Source organism: Hoplias malabaricus, chromosome 6 (genome assembly GCF_029633855.1).
Source record: "Hoplias malabaricus isolate fHopMal1 chromosome 6, fHopMal1.hap1, whole genome shotgun sequence".
In the NCBI taxonomy this organism is placed as follows: Eukaryota; Metazoa; Chordata; class Actinopteri; order Characiformes; family Erythrinidae; genus Hoplias; species Hoplias malabaricus.
Genome location: NC_089805.1, coordinates 48,084,363 through 48,105,946, shown reverse-complemented (window position 1 = coordinate 48,105,946; position 21,584 = coordinate 48,084,363). Strand labels below are relative to the sequence as shown.

General features: G+C 40.8%; 1 protein-coding gene across 1 annotated transcript in view; it reads right to left on the bottom strand.

Moving 5' to 3' along the window:
- Positions 1–17,284: 17,284 nt before the first annotated feature.
- Positions 17,285–21,584, bottom strand: part of LOC136700261 (cytosolic phospholipase A2 gamma-like) — a 43,370-nt gene continuing 39,070 nt past the window's right edge. Inside the window, exons 11-13 of the mRNA XM_066675541.1 lie at positions 19,279–19,433; positions 17,829–17,991; positions 17,285–17,534 (exon numbers count right to left, since the gene is read on the bottom strand). Of these exons, the coding sequence (XP_066531638.1) occupies positions 17,377–17,534; positions 17,829–17,991; positions 19,279–19,433 (476 nt within the window). The 3' untranslated portion in view covers positions 17,285–17,376. The remainder of the gene's footprint in view (positions 17,535–17,828; positions 17,992–19,278; positions 19,434–21,584) is intronic.

Sequence of the window (21,584 nt, the reverse complement as noted above, 5' to 3'; positions counted from 1 at the left end):
ATACACATGCCTTTTCAGCACTTTTTTCCTTGATGGATCTCATAACAAAAATACAGTAATGAATATATTCATTAGGTTAATTTATGTTTAATAAAATCACAATATTTACTATAAAATGAAAAATGGCATGATAATGTTTGAGTTATAAGTATAGGTGACACTAAAAATGCTTTAAAACTTATTTGTACACCTAAAATCTACATAATCCCATTAATTCTACAGTTACAGTGTATAGTCGATCTGTTGCTCTGCATACATTCTTTCCCCTTTCAAACTGTTTTTTAATGGTCAGGACCACCACAGAGCATCTTATTTTGGTGGTAGGTCATTCTCAGCGCTTCAGTGACACTGACGTGGTGGTGGTGTGTTAGTGTGTGTTGTGCTGGTGTAGAGTGGATCAGACACAGCAGTGCTGCTGGAGTTTTTAAACCCTGTGTCCACTCTCTGTCCACTCTGTGAGACACTCCTCCCTCGTTGGTCCACATTGTAGATGTAAAGTCAGAGACAGTAGCTCATCTGTCGCTGCACAGTGTGTGTCGGTCGTCCTCTAGTCCTTCATCAGTGACACAGGACGCTGTCGGGTGGATGTTCTTGGTTGGTGGACTGTTCTCAGTCCAGCAGTGATATTACGGGGTTTAAAATGATCTCTGTGGGGGTCCTGAGAGCTGAAGAACAGGGTGAGATGGGGATAAGAATGTATGCAGGGAAACAGAAGGACTACAGTCTGTAATTGGAGAGCTATGAAGTGCTCCTGTATGGACAGTGGAGCTGATAAAATGGACGACGAGTGTAGAAACAAGATAATCCAGTGACCATTCAGTGTACACTTTTTTTCCTTAAGAGTCCTCTTTTGTGTTTAGACTTTTTTTATTTACACTTTTTTCTGCATTTATACTCGTGCTGGGAGATATGGACAAAAATGTTATCACGATAAGTTTTTCTATATTGGTCAATCTCAATATTTACCGCGATATTAACATTTTGTCACACTGTGACAAAGGACATCCTTCTGAAAACGTAGCCTGAATACACTAAATGTTCATTACCATGTATCTGCACATAGTATGTCCATTAATCATCCACAAGGAAAGATTTCACTGGAACAAAATTTTCTTACAAGGCGGCACGGTGGCGCAGCAGGTAGTGTCGCAGTCACACAGCTCCAGGGACCTGGAGGTTGTGGGTTCGATTCCTGCTCCGGGTGACTGTCTGTTAGGAGTGTGGTGTGTTCTCCCCGTGTCCGCGTGGGTTTCCTCCAGGTGCGCCGGTTTCCTCCTACAGTCCAAAAACACACGTTGGTAGGTGGATTGGCGACTCAAAAGTGTGAGTGAATGTGTGTGTGTGTGTGTGTGTTGCCCTGTGAAGGACTGGTGCCCCCTCCAGGGTGTGTTCCTGCCCTGTGCCCAATGATTCCAGGTAGGCTCTGGACCCCCCGCGACCCTGAACTGGATAAGGGTTACAGACAATGAATGAAAATTTTCTTACCACACAAAAGTTAAAATATCTGTCTTGTGTCATGAAAACATTCTTATGGCATTACCACCTCAAGCAGAAAGAGTAAAAAAATGATTAAGAAGAGTTTAAGTTCATAAATAAATGAACACTCCCAAGTGCTGAACTGTGAAAATATTTCACTTAACCCATTAGAAGGATTAGAACAGTGGGAAAGCTAGAATATTTTCAGTTTTGCACATTCATTCTTTCATTGTCTGTAACAGCCTATCCAGTTCATGAATGCGGTGGGTCCAGAGAGCACCCAGAATCACAGAGTGCAAGGCAGAAATTGTTCCGCCCTTGGGAGTGTTTATTTAAGAGAAACAGCCTGATCTATGGTGTTGGATCCAATTAAAAATTTGCGAGCAGAGAAAATAATATTGTGTGAAGAAAACCATGTCAGGCAAAGAACACTGCTCTCGCAAACGGGAAAACTTTTCCCAGGAGGAAAATACACTTTGAGTGAAGAAAAACTCACCGGGTTCACCTGCGCACGAGAGAAAGTTTTTTTACGTGTTCTCACAGGGGTTCGCCATACCAGACAAAATACACTCCAAAACACAGAGTAAACAGGAGACTATAATGTATTTAATATATTTATTTAACAAATACACACAAGCACTTGAATAAAACCTATCATAGTCTTTTTTAAATGAAGGTTTATCGAGCTCTACTACCCAAAGCTTATCGTTACTAAGCAAAAATTAATCATGAAATACATGAATATAATTTTATCGCCCAGCACTAATTTATACTATGTTTTAATAAATATAGTCTCCTTTCTGTGTGCGCTTCTTTATTTGTGCTTAATTTGTGACCCATTTCGAACTCAGGGCCAGGACACAGAACTGAAACATTTTTTTCCTGTGAGTGGGGGATGGAATGAACACATAGTATGAGCTTTGTTCACAAATGTTGGCCATGTGTTTGAGATGAATTAACTAACTGTCAAGTTAGTTAGAGGAGTATAAACGCAGAAAAGCAAAGATTAAATGAAAAGTAGCATAACCAATAAGGAAGAGTAGTTCGACTGCATAAAGGAGAGAGTACAGCTCACTGAACCATAAAAGTACAATAACCTTCCCTGCTATAGGCAATGTTATTAGCAGGATTGATTTTCAAAATAAGTCATAAATTAGAACAAAATTTGTATCAAGTTCCTCCATATTTATGATGTTCAGTGTCCCTTTAAACTGGTTCTATATTAGGACTCTTCCTGAGGTGGTTTGCAAATACTTTGAATGCATTGTGTAGAAATCCTGCCCACAGCTTTCAGCTACACAGTAAGATTTTAAGTTAGTAAGTTAGTGATTTATACTTTGTCCTAAAGATCATTAATCAAGGTGTTTATGTGCTGGTGATGTAGTTATACTTTTGTTATTGTGTTTTAGTCTATTACTTTTAGGCTCCAATGTGGCTGAGACAGACCTGGATGGACATCAGAGAGGATTTTCTGTTTTAATTTTTAAATTTATTTTTCCCTCAAATGTTTTCATGCTTTTTTGTATTATTCCAGATCCAAAGCTTAAAAATATCTTAGTATAACTGCAGATACCTAATAAAGTATAATAAAGTGGAACTGTGAAGTTGGAGTTTTTGAGTAAGGTAATTTCTTGGTGCCATTAATTTGCCTTAAAATACGTAGACAGCAACAGCCTCTAAAAATTTGTAGATCATGTAAAATTACAACAATGTCCAGTAAATTGCTGTAAATGACAAGCCAAAGCAGTAATTATACTGTAATGAAATTACAGTATGAAAACTAATGCTGTGATAATTTAATACAGTAAAATGCTGTTTAAAAAAATACAGTTCAGCTACTGTAAATGTACAGTACTCTACTGGCGTCTGTGCTGCCAATAACATACTGTAAATTTACAGTTGCCAAATGGAATACTGTAATACAATAATACAGTATCAAACTGTAAATTAAATTTACAATACATTTACTTTAAATTTACAGTAGTTTACTGGCTTCTCTGCTGCCAGTAATTTACTGTAAAATGTACAGAATTTATTTTACAGTGTAGAAAAAACACCCACATAAACATGAAGATGAGGAAAAATGCTAAATACAGTTACCATGACCATCTACAGACTAACAGCATGGAGTCAACAGTCAGATATAAAACAAACACTTTTAGAACATTGAAGTTAGCTCCTTATTCACAGTTTTAAATGTAGGGCACCTTCAAGTGTTCCTCAGTGATCCCCCGCTCCTAGCTGTTTGTGATATGAAGCTGAATTCAGCGGCTTGGGCGGCATTTTGTTCGAACTTCCACATTAAATATTGCGCAAGTGCGTCTCCATTTAAGTTGTCCCCACACGTCCTAAAACAACAGTGCCACCTAGCGGTGTCTTGTTCTCCTGCTGGCCACATTTGTGGATCAGGCTTCATTTGTATTTGGAGCGGGTGAAAAGCGAAAGGAAAGTCTCAAAATCCAAAAACCTGCGAGAGGAAATGAACAAATGCACGTCACGGAAAACTCGTGAGTGACTCGAATCACAAACGCAGATTCAACAATTTACAAATAAATTTTAAATTCGAGACTTCGACTTTACACAAATGTGCAATGTAAATTTAAACAAATGTATTTATTTTCGTATAAAAGTATGATATATCTATGAAAAACAAAAACATGTATTTATGAATGTAACTGTATTTGTACAAACTGCAGACCGTGAGACACAGATTGGGATGTGTTCATTTGTGAACAGTGAAACATATTTGTGACTTGTGTTTAATTTGTGGATTAACATTTATGCATTGGTAAAGTATTTTGAGACTAATCTCTCTCCATACAACTGGGGCTGTTATTGAAGAGTGGGATTTACACTGTGGCAACGAACAATTTAAACTGGCAAATCTGCCCTGCAGTGGCACAGCAGTGGATTCCTGGGCCTCTGTGGTGGTGACACCCCAGTTTTTCCTGATTGACACTGCATCTCTTGGAGGAGCTGAATATGTATCATCAGGAGTAGCTGGTGGAGCTCAGGATGCTGGGCAGCGCCAGGTCAAATCATGACAGTGCACTCAGGATGAAGTCGCCAGGGTCGGAGGAGCTGAACATTTGAAAAAAATCAATCTGAGCAAATGTAAATGTAGCATAATTATGTTTTGTGATATTAACAATAAAACTGTCAGTTTGTGCCTCATTCATTATCTGTAACCGCTTATCCAGTTCAGGGTCACTGTAGGTCCAGAGCCTACCTGGAATCATTGGGCACAAGGTGGGAATACACCCTGGAGGGGGCACCAGTCCCTCACAGGGCAACACACATTCACTCACACCTATGGACACTTTTGAGTCACCAATCCACCTACCAACATTGGACTGTGGGAGGAAACCGATGTGGACACAGGGAGAACACACCACACTCCTCACAGACAGTCACCTGGAGCAGGACTCAAACCCACAATTTCCAAGACCCTGGAGCTGTGTGATAGCGACACTACCTGCTGCGCCACCGTGCCGCCCGTAAGTTTGTGCCTTTACATGCATATATCTAGTTTGAAATTTATCTGCATTTATTCACAAGACAAGACGCAAGACCTTATGCATTTTTCCTCAACAATTGAAGTTATACTATAACAGAATTTTGGGAGTTGGGCCACGCCCACGCTCCTCCCCCCAGGCCTATTTATACCCTTCAACCTCACGTAATCTCCGTGACAATCAAGTCGCTAGTCTTGCGCTTCCTGCTTGCGTCACTGAGTTGCCAACTGGTACCGTGGATCTCGACCTGCTCGCTTCTGACCACGAGCTCTTCTCTCCTTCCCCTACTCGATCGCCCAAACGCCACCCCTGTCATCAGCACTAAGAGACTGCGTTCGGCAGTCGTCGTGCCTGCCTCACCTGCCACTTCAGCTGCTCCTCCGCACGCTCTCGTCATTCCCGCTCCACACTCGCGGGTTCTGCGCGCGGACGCCGCTCCTCTCCGATTTCTCCTCCTCCCCAGCGACCTCATCGCCGCGACCATCGCACTCGGCAGCCCTCCTTCACCGTCGGACGAGTACGGCCCGATCCGGCTTCTCCCGCTTCTCCGTCCATCTCTGACTGGACCGTGGCGGGCCTCCAGAGAGTGCTCCGAGAGCGCGGTATCCCCTTCGCTCGTTCAGCCAACAAGAGGACCCCCTTTTTTCCCTGTTTTCGGCTTCTACCTCGGAGGATGGGGTCTTTCCCGCTCAACCTACGCCATCGCGCCATGACGTCACTGCGCCTGCGACGCGGCGCCGAGGACGCCCCGCAAGGGCCCCCCTCACCAGCTCAGTGCCCCCTGCTGGTGCCACAGATCTGGCTCCTGTCTGCGCTACTGGGCCCGACCCTGCCCCGACTTCCGTTTTTTCTCGTTTGTCTCCCCTTTTACGTGCTTCTGATCTTCCTGCTCTCTCTCTCCCCCTGCTACTACTTCTTCCACCTACCCTGTTTTTCCCTTATCATCCCAACCCCTTTCCCTTATCATCCCAACCCCTTTCCCTTATCATCCCAACCCCCTACCCTTATCATCCCAACCCCCTTCCCCTCGCGGGCATCCCGAGTATCCCGTTGTTTATCATAATGATTCTCTCTCCCCAGGTTTTGCAAGTCAACCTCTCGCTCCGGCACCCCGAGCTCCTGACGCCACATTCTCTCTCTTCACCACTGCTCCAGCTCCTCCTCCTCCCAATGCTCGTGTCTTCAATCCACCCCTGGTGCAGCCTACCCTTCGTCAGCAGATTCTCCAAGGTGCGGACGTTGACCTGTCCTCTTTATTGCTTCCTGTACAGCACCCCGCTCCATTGACGTGGGGGATGTGACCCTTTCATTGAAGACTTCAGAGCACAGAGCTTCCAAGCTCCTCACAACTTCCGAATTCGCACTCGCATTTTCCCTCTATCGCGACGTGGTGTGCTCCTCCTTCCCTGCCCGCAGGCAGGAATTGGACGATTACCTCTCCAACATCCTCAACCTCGCAGTCCGCTTCGGAGGCTCTGGTTTTTACGACTACCACCGGCTCTTCTCCGCACAGGCCGCCGCCCGCTTGCAACAGTGGAATATTCCATCCTACTGGGGTGCACTCGACTTGGAGCTCTACTGCCGCATTTTCGCTGGCTGAACTGCACTTTCCTGCGGGTTGTGCGGCAACCCTTCTCATCCCACTTCTGCGTGCTCCCAGGCCACCCCGGCGCCCACTCCGGGCCCTTATTTTTCTTTCATCCCTGACCAGGCCCCCAATCAGCGTATCACCTGTTCTAGCTCCCGTGATGCCCGCGGTAGACGCTTGTTCTTTCTTAATGGCTCTATGATCTGCAATAATTTCAATTCCGCTGGCTGCTTTGTATCTTCCTGCAGGTTCCTTCATGTATGCACCTCCTGCGCTCAAGCACATGCTCGGCCAAGCTGCACCAAGCGGCCGCCTAAGTTCGGTAACAGCTGACTGATCCGTTTTCTCTCCACCCCTGTCAACGTTCCTGAGCTCGCAAGCTGCCTCTCGCACCACCCTGACCCCGCATTCGTATGTTATCTCCTTGATGGTCTATTGTTTGTTTTCTCCCCAGGTTTGGTGGTTCTGCCCGTCTCCTCGTTCCATGCCTCCAACCTTCTCTGTGCTGAATCAGAGCCTGATGTGGTTACGCTTTCCATTGCCTGGGCATTCCCTTGTCTTACGAGAAAACTATTGGCCCCGCTACCTCACTTGAGTTCTTGGGCATCTTTCTGGATTCAGTTTCTTTTCGTGCTTCGCTCCCACATGACAAGCTGGCCCGCATTACTGAATTCCTCCCTGAATTTCTTACTTTTCAACGTGTCACCAAACGACAACTCCTCTCCCTTTTGGGGCATCTTAATTTCGCCATGAGCGTTATCCCACAAGGTCGTTCCTTCATCTCTCATTTGCTGCACCTAGCCTCTTCGGCCTCTTTTCTCTCTCAGTTAATCTCCCTGGACCAAGCCTGCGCTTCAGAGCTACAATTCTGGTTGCTCCTCCTCCACAGATGGAATGGCATCTCTTTCTTTTATAATGACGCACTAGCTAACCCAGAGGACGTTTATTTGTTCGTCGACGCAGCCCCGTCCGTGGGGTATGGAGGTTTTTACAAGGGACACTGGTTCGCATCTTCCTGGCCTGATCAATTCACCCGTCTAGTGCTAGACTGCGGTGACTCCATTGCACTCCGCGAACTCTTTCCCGCTGTCATTGCTGCAGTTCTTTGGGGACATGAATGGACTGGCCGAGTCATCCTTCTCCATCCAGATAATGAATCAGTCGTTCATATTATTAATAAAGGACGCTCCAGTTCACTCAGTCACATGCCATTCGTCCGCCGCCTCACTTGGCACTCAGTCGTCCATCAATTTCTATTAAAAGCAGTTTACATTCCTGGTCACATTAACCCTATTGCTGACTCTCTGTCTCGTTTCCAATTTCACAATTCTTCTCAAATATTTCTCCTTAAACTCCCTTCCCCTATAAGCCCCTATGAACCTCTTACACGCTACCTCCAGCTTAGATTATCTCAAGGTACCTCCCAATCCGATCCATTGTTTACAACTAAATCAGGTTCGGTCGCCACTCGCCACTGGTTTCAGTCCCACTTACGACGAATCCTTTCACGTAGTAATCTTAACCCAGCACATTTTCCGCTCACTCTTTCAGGATCGGTGCTGCCTCTACAGCTTACCATCAAGGCCTTTCAGATCATACCATTCAGACACTCGGCCGATGGACCTCCCAAGCACATCATTTATACATCCGCACCCATATCCGTGATCTCTTCGAAGCTCACCAACGTATCGCTTTCCTGTAACTTTTGGGGGCCTGGTTCTACACACGCTCAAAACCGCAAAAGCAAAGATGCAAAGACGCATTTATGTAATCACAGCCAATATTCTTAGGTACACCCACACAACAAAAAATTATCTTGTTGTATTTATTCTGCTCCAATATGACTGTGAAGTGGGAGGAGCAGTGGGTTATTTTACACAATCTGAGTTTTATATTTAACTATGGCCATAGAATTGAACACAGAAATTAGAAGTCTCCTGTGGATTCGCCTGTTTAAAAACAATACTATTATAGATCCCGTGAGCCTCGTTGTGGAATGGGGTGGGGAAACGCTGCTTGGAGCATTTGGTCACCTCAGGAACAAACATACAAACCTGCTAACAAGCAGAACACGAATGCAGCAAATGCAAACGACTGAACCAACGTCAGACTGAAGGTAAGAATAAAGTTGTTTAGTTAATTAGATTCTACAGTATTTCCACTTTTCATATTGTTGTAGAAATGATAACAAAAATCAGAAGAGTTTTGTGTAATTTAAAGATAACTTTAGTAAGCTACTGCTGATATTATAGAACCAGAACCAACAAAATGGTTCCACGGGATTATTTATTACAGAGGCACTAAAACTGCCACCTGCTCCTGCAGTAACGTTTCTGGTGTAAGTTCCTAAATCAACCAAAAGCAGTAAGTACCTGCTACTACTGGCTGTTTTGCTGCTCAGAGTGTGGCATGTTTAGTTTAACCCCCTTTTCCACCTCTAGCGATAATGATAGTGGCTGTGTTTGTGCTAAGTGTCAGCTAGTTAGCTCTCTGGTGGATAAAGTGGACCAGCTAGAAGTGCGCATCCAGGACTTATTATTATCAAGGGGTAAACAGTGAGATTCAGTGCTAGCAACTCCGGGTGCCTTCGGGAGTGTCAGCACCCTCTTGAATCTGGCGTTAGAGCCCTCACAGTGGGGTGAATGTGTGACGTCTCTGTGACATAGCCAGAAAGCTAAGGCTGATGCTAACGCTGAGGCCAAAGCTAGCCCACTGGGACACCACGCTCCTCTGATTCGCGTATCAAACAGGTTTACCCCGCTCAGCAAAGCACCCATTGAGGAGCCTGTTAAAAGTGCTCTGGTTATAGGAGACTCTATCGTTAGCTACTCCTTTAGGGGTGCCAGCAGTAACATACTGTAACTTGCAGCATAGCACATAGTCTTTTACTTAGTCAGCAGAGTAGTTTAAACAGCTGCTGACAATCCAGAGCTGGGACCAGGCCACAGACACACAGGCTAAACTAGACTGTAGACTGTTTTTTAGTATTTACGTTATGGTTGATACATTTTTCTCCTTAATAGTTTTTTATTTATTGATTTATTGCGTCTTCAAGCTGAGATAAATACTACATTTCCAGGACTCATTGGAAGCTAAAATAATATTTGTTAGATGATTATTTTTACAATATTTACATAGTTTTTTTATTGCTTGTGCAAGTTTTTTTTTAATAGTGAACATAAATTTGCATGCTGACTAAAATACAAACAGTGCCCTAACACTACAAAAACTTTCATAAATACAATGCAGCTGGAGCATGTTGAATTCACAAGTGTTTAACTCCTAAATGTACTGCTGTACATATGCTTTTATGCAGGCTCATGATAACAGCATACAGGTGTTCTAATTCTAAATGTGTGGTGCCCAAATTGCATGAGATATGCACAGGTTTGAATGCTTGTTTGCTCATTCCCAGACTCTGTATAATTCAGTAATAAAGGGAAATGTTCTGTTTTTTAAAATAATAAATATCTGCTATGGTTTTGTTTCTTGTGTTGGTCAGTTACTCACTGTGACACTGTAGCTTGACAAGTGATTCGATCTTGACAAGCACACTGAATGAAAGTATGTAACAAACACTTGGTTAATTGTAGTGATGAAAGTGGGGCAAATGTTTGACTCATGTTAGATTTCTAGACTTTAAACCCTGCCAATTTAGATTCTCATGACCAAAATGCCAGTTTTATACACAAGATATTTGGTGAATGCATTCATTCTCCCCAAAATAGACATCTGAAACTTTTAAAGTTAAGTAGCTCACACACAAAACAATGACTAGGGAAATGTTGACTTTACTTTCAAATTAAAGATGACTACTTGAAAAATTAAGTTGTCTCTACATGAAATTTTATATTGACTCTACATGCAAAAATAAGTTGCATCTACTTAAAAAATATGTTTGATTGCTTAAAATGTGTTTTTCATGCACAAAAAATTACAAAGAGTAGTCTTGCTTGATCTACATAACAATCTGATGCAAAAAGATCTCTTCATATTTTTAAGTAGATCAAGCACAATATTTTTTATCAGTGTGTGGTCTGTCTTTGCCTGAATGCAGTGACTAAGGTACATTCTTATCCTAGTCATACAGAAAAGGTTCATACAGAAAAGTAGTTCATACAAAGACTAATCTTTCTTGATATACATAATAATCTGATGTAAAAAGTTGCCTATTATTTTTTAAAGTAAAGGTCAATCTGTGTATTTTATCAGTTGTGTCACAAAAATCAGAGTATTGCGTAACAGTTTCTGTTAGCAACTCATACTTACTTTGCAGAATAAGGATGACTTTTCAGGAAACGCTTCTTAGTAAATGTGAGAAACTGTAACTGAAGACTTCTTCAGACATCATAAGAAGGCACTGAGGTGTGGAAAAAATTGACAACTGTTGGATGGTTCATCACAGAGTTGCATTTTAGGTTAAATATCTTCTAGAGCCAGTGGTTAGCAAAGTACTGTCAAACAGACACAATATTATATCTTCATCCAGACTTTTCATATTCTTTAAGGAAATATTCTGACAGATTGATAGGTAGTAATTTCAGAAGTCCTTAAATGGTCATGCCTCATACATAAATATTGTGACACACTACAGAGTATATTGGTAAGGAATGTCCATAAGGAAAATATATTTATAAATCTTATTTTACTTTGTACAAAATGTGTAAAGGCCAAACATTAACTGATAAGTGTATTTAACTGTGCTAAAATGGAACTATTTTAAGTATACTTATGTAGATTTTAGACATACTAATTTTACATTCAATTTCACATATATTAAATGTGAAATTAAATATTATATTTCAATCCACCTTTCAGAAAACGAATAATATACTAATAAACTATAGAATATATATTTATAATTCAGTCAAAACATCTAGATAATGTATTGTAAATGCGCTCTAAATATATTTATAAATATATTTAGTCTAAGGAATATATTTACTAAATATGCTTAAATCGTGTCTACTTCTGTGTATATTTTCACATTTGCATGAGTTTGTCTTCATATAGCAACAGATACATTCAAATTTATTAATTATACTTGTTTTATAAAATATTTATCAGTAACAGATTGTTCTATTCATGTTAACATTGTTTAATTCTACTAAGATATACACTTGACCCTACAATTGAAATATATATATATATATATATATATATATATATATATATATATATATATATATATATAATATATCAGTGGCAGGTGCTGGTCTTTCAAGGAGGGGAAGCTCAATTTCGGCCTACATCATAAAATGTGTCGGTTTATTTATACGTAATCTCTACCCCCCCGTTCCTTTTCAAGAAAACGATCTGTGACCCTGTGGTACCAACAAGGCGTCTTTTCCAGGGACTTGACTAGTGTCCTCTCAATGGCCAGCAGAGCTAGGCTTAAACGGCCTTGGCCCATGTGAAGTGTGTCCGCCTGTGAGTGCTTTGTGACGGTGGAGGGGCTCAGCAGCACCCACTGGACAGAAACTGTGATAGAAGTCAGAAAGAGTGATAGAAGTCAGTCTCCAAACACAAGCAGCTACAAAAAAAACACCAGAAATAGAAGCTCGATTTGTTGCTAGTCGTTTTTAGAACGAAAAAAATGCCGCTAAGAGGAGTAAAGAAAGTCTCTGGTTCTACTCACAGGGACTGAATAAGAGACTGGACAGGCGACTTACGAAAGGGAACAGGAGACAGGACAAGACAGGTCAAGAGATGGGTGACAAAACACTGGACTGAAAAGAGGAATGGACTTGAGACAAAACCTGAGCGGGGACGGAACACTGAACTGGAGTGGAAACGGGAGGCGAGACACCAGACTGTAACAGGGACTAGAGTGGACTAGACAGGATGGGAGTGGAAACATGAGACTTGAGAGGAGACTGGGCTTGAACAATGGACGGGAACTGAGGCAGAACAGGTGTAGAAAACGGAGACAAGACTGGGGACAGAACAGGACCAGAAGCGGAAGACAGGACAATAGAAATATTAGGAAGAAATATTATTATAATATTATTAATTAGAAATATTATCTTCATAGGGCAATAGAAATATTAGGAAGGGTTTGAAATATTGCTCTAAAATAAAGAGTGAAAAGAGATCCAGTTCTTTCCTTTCTTCCCTCTGAGGGAAAGGTAAAAGAAGAAGGGATCAGAGAGGAGAGGTTATGGAAATACATTTTTAACAAAATATTAGTTTTGAAATGTTTACTTTTGATCATATTCTCAGAGAAATAAAATGTTACAAATATGAACTAGTGCTTGTTTTATTTCAGAGTTTCAGTGAAGTACATGTGTTTATTTATTGTGTATGTAACTTATGGTCATCAGAACCACACTTCACTCCTGTTTATGAATGAATGAATGAATGACAGTTCCATTTCTCCAGCGCTGTTCTAGACCCCCACAGCTCTTCACACTCTCTGGGACATTAAAGAGTGTCCTCCTCCTCCCCCAGTGTCCACCTCCACCTGGACAATCCTCTCCAGTCCCTCACCACACACCAGCTGTGAGGACGAGAGGAGATGAGGGGGAGGGACAGAGCGGTTTATTGAAGACGGGGACGGTCAGGAGGACAGAGAGAGGGACCGCAGGGGCAGATTTAGGACACTGGGGTCACACTGAGCCTGACTGTTCCAGGAACTGCCCCCGGGGTCTTTACTGCCCTCAGGACCTCTGTGTTACGTCTCGTCTGAAGGAGGGCGCTGTTTATTCAGTACAGTGTCCCCCTCACTGCACCCAGGCATTGGGATCCACACAGAGCACAGGGACAGCGCCCCCTGCTGCAGTGGATCTAAAAGTTCTGGTGTTCAGGGGCTAAAGCTGCTGGCAGAGCAAAGCTATAGCACATTTATGTGGCTGAATGCCATCAAATCCTCACAGCAACGTTTCAAAGGATGAGTAGAGACTTGACCCCCCACCCCTTGCATTATTAAAAACACCAGTGTTATTCTTATGAAGCCTTCTGCAAAAGTCTGAACACAGTGTTAATAATCTGACAGTGAATATTATTTATTACATTACACTAATGATAGAATTTATCTGTGATTCATGGAGACACTGTTTCTCAAATAGAACTGTTTTATCTGTTTTATCTTTCATATTTAAACGTAACACATACACACACGCACAGAGCTGTCTTCAACGATCCCCAGTGTCAGAAATCCACACTGAACTGCTCTCATACAGAAGATGAGCTGGAATTTGATTCAGATTATTTTCTGCTTGATGAAGCTAAAACTCTGTTAAACTGAGTCCAGCACAACTTTCCACTTCCTCCTGCAGGAGTTTATTTATTTCTCTGTGTTTAACTGGAACACTGCTGTAAATAATGTGTGTGTGTGATGCTGGGATGTTGGAGCAGTGTTAATATTCATATTAATGAGGTATGAACTGTTTCAGAGCGCGTACACTTCAATGTTAACACACTGAAACGAACCAAACAAAATGCATGACGTCCATTAGTCCTAAGATGTAACAATAATCACACAGCAAGGAGACAAAGGTTCATTCTGTGTTCACACTTGCAAAGCGTTCACATTTACTCAAATGAAGTGCACTAACAAAGCAATCGCACCAGGGTTTTTAATCTAACCAAAACTGACAAATATGAACACACCCTTAATCCCACTCTGCAGCGGTGAATAATTAGTTTCATCGTCTGATCCACAGGTTCTTTGACTTTGTGCTGAAGTGTTTAAAAGCCCCTTGTTTCAGTCATGTCTCCAGTGTGTTATTTTGCTCCTAACTTGTCTTTTTTCCAAGCATTATTCTGTTTTTTATTTCTCTCTTCTTCTTACTTGTTTGTTTTATAGTTAATTTCAACTCTATATGCTCTGTTTATGTTCTTTTTGGTTCTGAATAATTCATTCTGTTTGTTACACTATAAAAAAAGATTTTAAACATTTTGGGGAAACATGCAAGTGAAAAATTACAAATGATTTAAACTTAATAGCAGTAGTTATGTTTTCCCAACTTTTTAAATCATGTTATCCAAACTTACAAAGGGAATCATTGAGCACACGGGAATAAATGTGTTGAACTGAAATTCTGTGTTAGATCTTCTGCATTAGTCTGCAACTGGGCATGTGCAGAATCTTCCTTCAAAGCTCATCAAACAATATTTTTAGAAAATTAGTTTAGATGTAGGGCGGCACGGTGGCGCAGCAGGTTAGTGTCGCAGTCACACAGCTCCAGGGGTCTGGAGGTTGTGGGTTCGATTCCCGCTCCGGGTGACTGTCTGTGAGGAGTGTGGTGTGTTCTCCCTGTGTCTGCGTGGGTTTCCTCCGGGTGACTGTCTGTGAGGAGTGTGGTGTGTTCTCCCTGTGTCTGCGTGGGTTTCCTCCGGGTGACTGTCTGTGAGGAGTGTGGTGTGTTCTCCCTGTGTCTGTGTGGGTTTCCTCCAAGTGCTCCGGTTTCCTCCCACAGTCCAAAAACACATGTTGGTAGGTGGATTGGCGACTCAAAAGTGTCCGTAGGTGTGAGTGTGTGAGTGAATGTGTGTGTGTCTGTGTTGCCCTGTGAAAGACTGGCGCCCCCTCCAGGGTGTATTCCCGCCTTGTGCCCAATGATTCCAGGTAGGCTCTGGACCCACCACGACCCTGAAGTGGATAAGGGTTACAGATAATGAATGAATGAATAGTCATGTAACACTACAATATCTGCTATACTTCACTTAAACTGCAAGACTTCAGCTTTAATTCAAACTACATAAGTTTTCTCAACAGTGGCTTGTGCCCATTTTTTCTCAAGAAAGATTTGATCTAGTTGTAATTTTCATTTACAAGAGCAATCTGTAATACTGAGAGAAAGTATTTAAACTGGGTACTACATACCATTTTTAAAACACTGGAGAGAGTAATATTGGTGTCATTCACCAATTTCTTCTTTGAATTTTCTGTTCCACCTTAATTAGGCACAAGGCTGAACTTTACAAAAAAGTTTATACAAACGTGCTATTAGTAAACATCTTTTACACAAATATAAGGGTGTATATTTTAAGTTTATGTTTTATCAGTAATACACTAATCACAATTATAATTCAGTGTACTTGGCTTATACTGACAAATATACAGAAAAGTCAGAATATATTTGGAGAATACTTATACCTAATGTTTAGACTGAGATATGCTTGAATAAATATATAATTTAAGGTGACATTCACAATTTAAATAAAAATAAAACATTTTTATAAAATTCTGAGGATGTTTCCTCACCATTTGTTGCTCTCCAGTCGGTTTACACTGGAAACCAGTCTAATGTTTTTACAAAATGTTACTTAAACAAAGTGTTAGCAAATGTGTTTTTTGAGTGTTTTTTAAGTTAGCCCAAGATGATACTCTGTGAGAAATGATTAACCTTGGTCTAATATTCTTTACATGACAAAAACCTGGCATTTTAACAGGAGTGTGAATCCTTTTTATACCCACTGTATATCCTGCTCCATCTTTGTGAAGTTCCTCTGGTAATTCTTTTCCATGTGGAGCCATGTTGCAGACATGCAGATATACACATAGGTCCAAAATTGAAAAAGTTCTGGTGTTCGCAGTTTATTACATAAAATATTCATGTGATCAGCCTAATTGGAAATCACAGGTGTACTCAGTTTGTTTCAGTGATCACAGGTTTTCTAACTTGGATGTCAGTGGTCGCAGGTGTATTTATGTTTGTTGCATTGTTTTTCTACTTTGAAGCCTGTATTTACTACATAGTCTTTCTAAAGTATTTGTTTTGGTTGTTAATAAGAGGGGATGCTTTACTCATCAAATTAATAATTATTGAGAGGTGATACAATTTTGAATTATTTGACATTTAAGTGATATTACATATCAGTGTACTCACTTCTGTTGTATACTGTATCTGTGGCTACTGTCATCCTGATGCACCAACATTTCAAAATATGATGGGACTGATTCAGAGAATTCAGAGAAGGACACAGAGGTAATGTGCAAGAAAAAGAAAGTTTTACTGAAAAAATACAACAGTAACAAACAATTATCCCAAAAATAACCTGATGAACAATATTAACTAATGGTTTTCTTGGTGACTGCGGTCCCAGCTGCCTTAAGATCATTAACAAGTTCCCCCTCCCAGAGTGAGTGAGGACAGTTGTGTTTTCTCAGTCTCCGGCTGCTTGATGTTAAAGCAGCATGATCAGGGATTTGAACTGATGACCCACAGATAATAATGTCAGCGTCACAGTCTACTGAACCACTCAAGGCCTCATAAGGAATTTTAATCATGTTGTAAAGCACTTGTAGTTAAAACAGGATTGTGCCTAGGGAAAAAAATAAAATACAATTATTAAAAAAAAAAAATAAAAAAAAGAACTGTGGGGAAGCAGATAAAAGCCAGGCATATTTTTTTCCAGAAAAAATGCTTTAATCAGTATGGACTTATATTTAGGTATTTTGTAATATTTTTATAATCTCCATTAGCAAATAAATGATAAATGCAAAGAATAAGGAAAGATATAATCCACTTTTCAGATTCTTTCAGAAAATTAAAATCACAGCAAATCAGTGACAGTTTTCAAGATGAGAGACAAACAGGCTTCAAGGTGATATTCTGTTCCTCATAAAAGTAATGACTACCATATTACCCACAAAATCATGATTATTAGTTATGTTTCTGATACATGAATAGAGCTCACCAACTACCCATTATAATAAACACTATCCAGATACAAATAACACTACCTTGATAAAAATACCACAACCCAGATATAAAAACCACCGCCCAGATATATATTCAGCACATTTTTGAAGTATTTTCTACTCGTCAGGTTTATCCAAGCTTTTTTCTATTATTTGTTCTTTGATATGGTTTTTTCAATTTCCTGTATCAGTTTCTTTTTGTTGTTTTTGATGTTTAAAGCAGCTTTCTCCATAAGATCTGTGATATCCTCACGACTGTAGGTCCATTTGGAAGTGGAATATCTCTCCCTCCACTTTTCAACTTCTCCTGCAGAAAGAGAAATGTTCTCAGAGTGCTGCTGCATTTTATTTCACAAAACACATAGTACAGTATCTTGCCATTACACTGAAAATGATGTGAGTAGAGTGACCACACATCCTCTTTTTCCCAGATATTTTTTGTTTTGTTTTTTTAACTAAAAGTGTGTCCCATCAGGAAGGCCATAGTGGGACTTGAACCAACAACCTCCTAGGTCCCTGAAGCTGTGTGACTGTGACACTACCTGCTGCACCACCTATAGTACATAGGAGCATGTATATTTTTATTATGCTGGACTCTTACCATTGCAGTTAACGATATTAAAAAGAGGAATGTGAATCACAGTTGGAACGTCGCCAGAACCTTCAAACACATAGAAGTCCAGTGGTGTCTTTTCTTTAGGTATAACAACGTTAGGGAAAGGAATGTGACGCTCTTTGCACATTTTAGCAGCCTCCTTCACTGTCTGTAAAAAAGAAGAAATTCTCTATTTACTATTAACTCCTGTAAATACACTGTGATACAATATAAATTAATGAACATGTTCTTTTTTTCTGGTCAATCCCAATAAATTGTGATAAGACAAACCTAGAAAAACCTAATCATTTTAAAAGTTGATAGAAGTTGATGAGGTGCTGCTGAAGTTTGAATTGATGAAAAGTATTGCTTTTGTTAATCTAAACATTATTTCATTCAATGTATTTTTGTTTATATATTTATTTGAGTCGTATGAAACCACTTAAATGACTTACCACATGATGTAAATATTTAACAAGTTAAAACCCCTCCTTAGTCATTCAGAACTTGGAAATGTAATGTCATGATACAGTGTTACACTATAGGGGTGATCTGTCACTGTGGTAGGGTTAGTCAGTGCAGGTTGGTTCAGAGTTGTTCTTTCTTAACTGCTTTCCTTGATTTGGATCTAGTCTGCAGAGCTGACAAGGGAGTACGTTAATTTCAGATCCAAGATCAGAGCAAAATCAAGGAAAGCAAAGAGGAAACCTCAGCTTCATGATACATTGACTAATGATACATGGCCTAAATGACTAAGAGTGGCTACACACTAGACAACACAAGGACAGAGCAGTAGACACATACACATGCAGCTCTTGTCCTTCTAGACGGCATGTACATGGCTGGAGTAGAGACAGAGTTTGTACAGTTTGGACCATTTGAAAGATATAAAGACCATCGACAGAAACACACTGTACCAGGCTGCTGCGTGATAAAGTGAATGTTTATATTCACTTATAAATACATTCAATCTCACATCATACAGAACCACTGAATCTATTAGCCTTTGCTCCATCTTGGATCAGATGCAGCTCCCTATATTATTAACTAGCCGTGGCCTGGTGGTTAGGGAATTTACCGTGCAACCAGAAGGTTGTTGGTTTGATCCCCAGAGCCAGCAGGTCATGACTGATGTGCCCTTGAGCAAGGCACTAAACCCCCAACTGCTCCCCGGGTGCCGTGGCTATGGGCTGCCCACTGCTCCGGGCATGTGTGCTCACTGTTCACTAGTGTGTGTGTAAACGTGTTTTTAAGTGCATGGATTGGATTAAATGTAGAGAACAATTTTCTCTTTGTGCAAGCACTGTGGCCAATAACGTGATTCTGATTCTAATCTGGAATACATTGGGGGACTGTTTCTGACACTTTGTCAATGTCTAGTGTGTACACACCCTCAGATTACACAAAATGCTGCTTTCACAGTGTGTGGGTGTGTGTGGGTGTGTGTGTGTAGTACCAGAAAGGGATCTCCTGAACTGAAGTCGAGGGAGATGATGAGATCAACGTGTCGTTCCTTTCTCAGAGCTGTGAAATAGGGGGAGTTGAGTAGGAGTCCAGCATCGATGTATGGTCTGGTCTGTGACTGAAGGACACTGGGATGGACGTCTTTCACTGATGACACAGTCCAAAAATAAATCATGAGAATATTAAAGCTCTGATTAAAGTATTCTGAAATGATTCATGTTTTCTTCTTCCTTGTATCTGGAGTGAAATATTGCTAGAATGATTAGGAACTGGTAACTTGACTGCACAGTATCCCGGACTCCTACAAAGAGAACTGTCAGAACTGTTATCACAATCACACACACTGACCTCACTCAACTTCAGGACATTTATACCTCATTATCTGCTCAGAAACAGCTTCTTCTCCTCAGGCCCCCAGAGCTCTTAACACTGAAGGAGCCTATAGCCTTATTTATAATTCATATATAGTGTGTATTGCATCTTGCACCTTTCTCACTGCAGTAGTACATTGTGCCACTAATGTATTAATTGTTAAACAATTGTATAATACAATTGTCTAGTAATTATAATATCCTTGTTGTGTGCAGTACTGCCAACGTTCACTGTCCCGTGTGTTTCTAGTTTTATTAATTTAATAATATTGTTATAAATATGAGCTTGCTGATGAAGAATGAGAATTCCATCATCTTTTTTAAAACCCTGTATTCTGAATACATATGACAATAAACCTATTGAATCTCTATTGCATTTTTAAGTACAGTTGTCTGTCTTGTTGCTGCTGCTGTATCTCCATTTTTTTTGCCTGTTGCCCTTTACAACTTGTTAAAATTCCACAATCACAGGACGAACAGAAATGTCTGGTTTTGTTGACTTTAAACAATCAAACATAAAGTATGTGTCAGGACAGTGTCCTCATCCTCTTCTCTCCTTAGATCTACATGGTCTAGTTCAAGGGTTTATCCCCATCTTTTCTCTCTGAATTCAGTTGATGAAGGACTTGCTAGTTAGCTGATGAGTTGAATTATGTGTATTTAATGAGGCAGTGCACTAAAGTCTGCAGTGCTTTGGCCCACCAGGACTGGAGCCTGACACATGTGATCTACTTAACACCGCTCAGGTGTTCCTGATAACACCTGGACTATATATGGACCTGTCTTTACCTTCAGCATTGCCAAGCATCTTGTGTTTCTTGTCATATTTAATTTGTTTTTTTATCTTGCTGAGTTTTTGAGTTCTGTTTTTGTTGTTTTTGCTTTGGATTGCCTTCATATACTTGTTTGCTGGAAATGACCGGGACTACTTGACCTTGCTTAATAAACACTTCTGTGCAGTTGTACTTCACTTACTTACAGTATGTTTGTCTTTCTCCTGTAATGTTTTCTTTCTCTGAAAGATATTTAGTTTGCAGGGAATCTATTGAACTGGATCTGATTGCCAAATGAGAATGCTTTTGAGGGTGAAAAGAATTTTATTCTAATTGAACAAAGTGGCATGCACTCATCAGCCATAAAATTAAAACCATCAGTGCCATAAAGCCATGTATTGAGTATGCACTAATGTTTAGGTAAGTGGTATGTATCAAAGCAATACGAACATGAATACCAAGACCCCAGGTTCTCCAGCAGAACATTGTCCAGAGCATCACACTGCCGCTCCCACCATCTTGTTGCCATCTTTTCCCCAGTTCCCCCATGATGCACACTCACCCAACCCTCCACAAGATGTAAAAGAAAACATGATTCATCAGAACAGGTAACCCTTTTCCATTTGTCCATGGTCTAGTTGTGACGTTCATATGCCCATTGTAGGCACCTTCACTGGTGAACAGGGATCAGCGTGGGCACTCTGGCTGGTGTGCGTCAAAGCAGCCCCATATGCAGCAAGCTGTGATGCACTTTGTGTTCTGACACCTTTCTGTCATAGACAGCATTAGAGTTTTCAGCAGCTCTTCTATGGGATCAGAACAGACAGGCTAGTCCTAATTTCCTATGATCATCAGTGAGCCTTGAGCACCAATAATCCTGTCATCGGTTCACCAGTGGTCCTTCCTTTGAACACGTTTTGTATGTACAACCACTGCATACCTGGAACACTCCATAACTCCTATTTTTAGTGGGGATGCTCTGACCAAGTCGTCAAAGGAGTCTACAGTGTTTGCCATCTGGCTGCATTTTATGGACAGATTTTAGTGCTAACAGCTGGAATATTGCTGTTCTATCCACATTTTAACCATAACTATAGCTGTAGCAACAGCTGCAACACTGTCTAATGTCTCAGAAATACCTCAGAGACATTTGA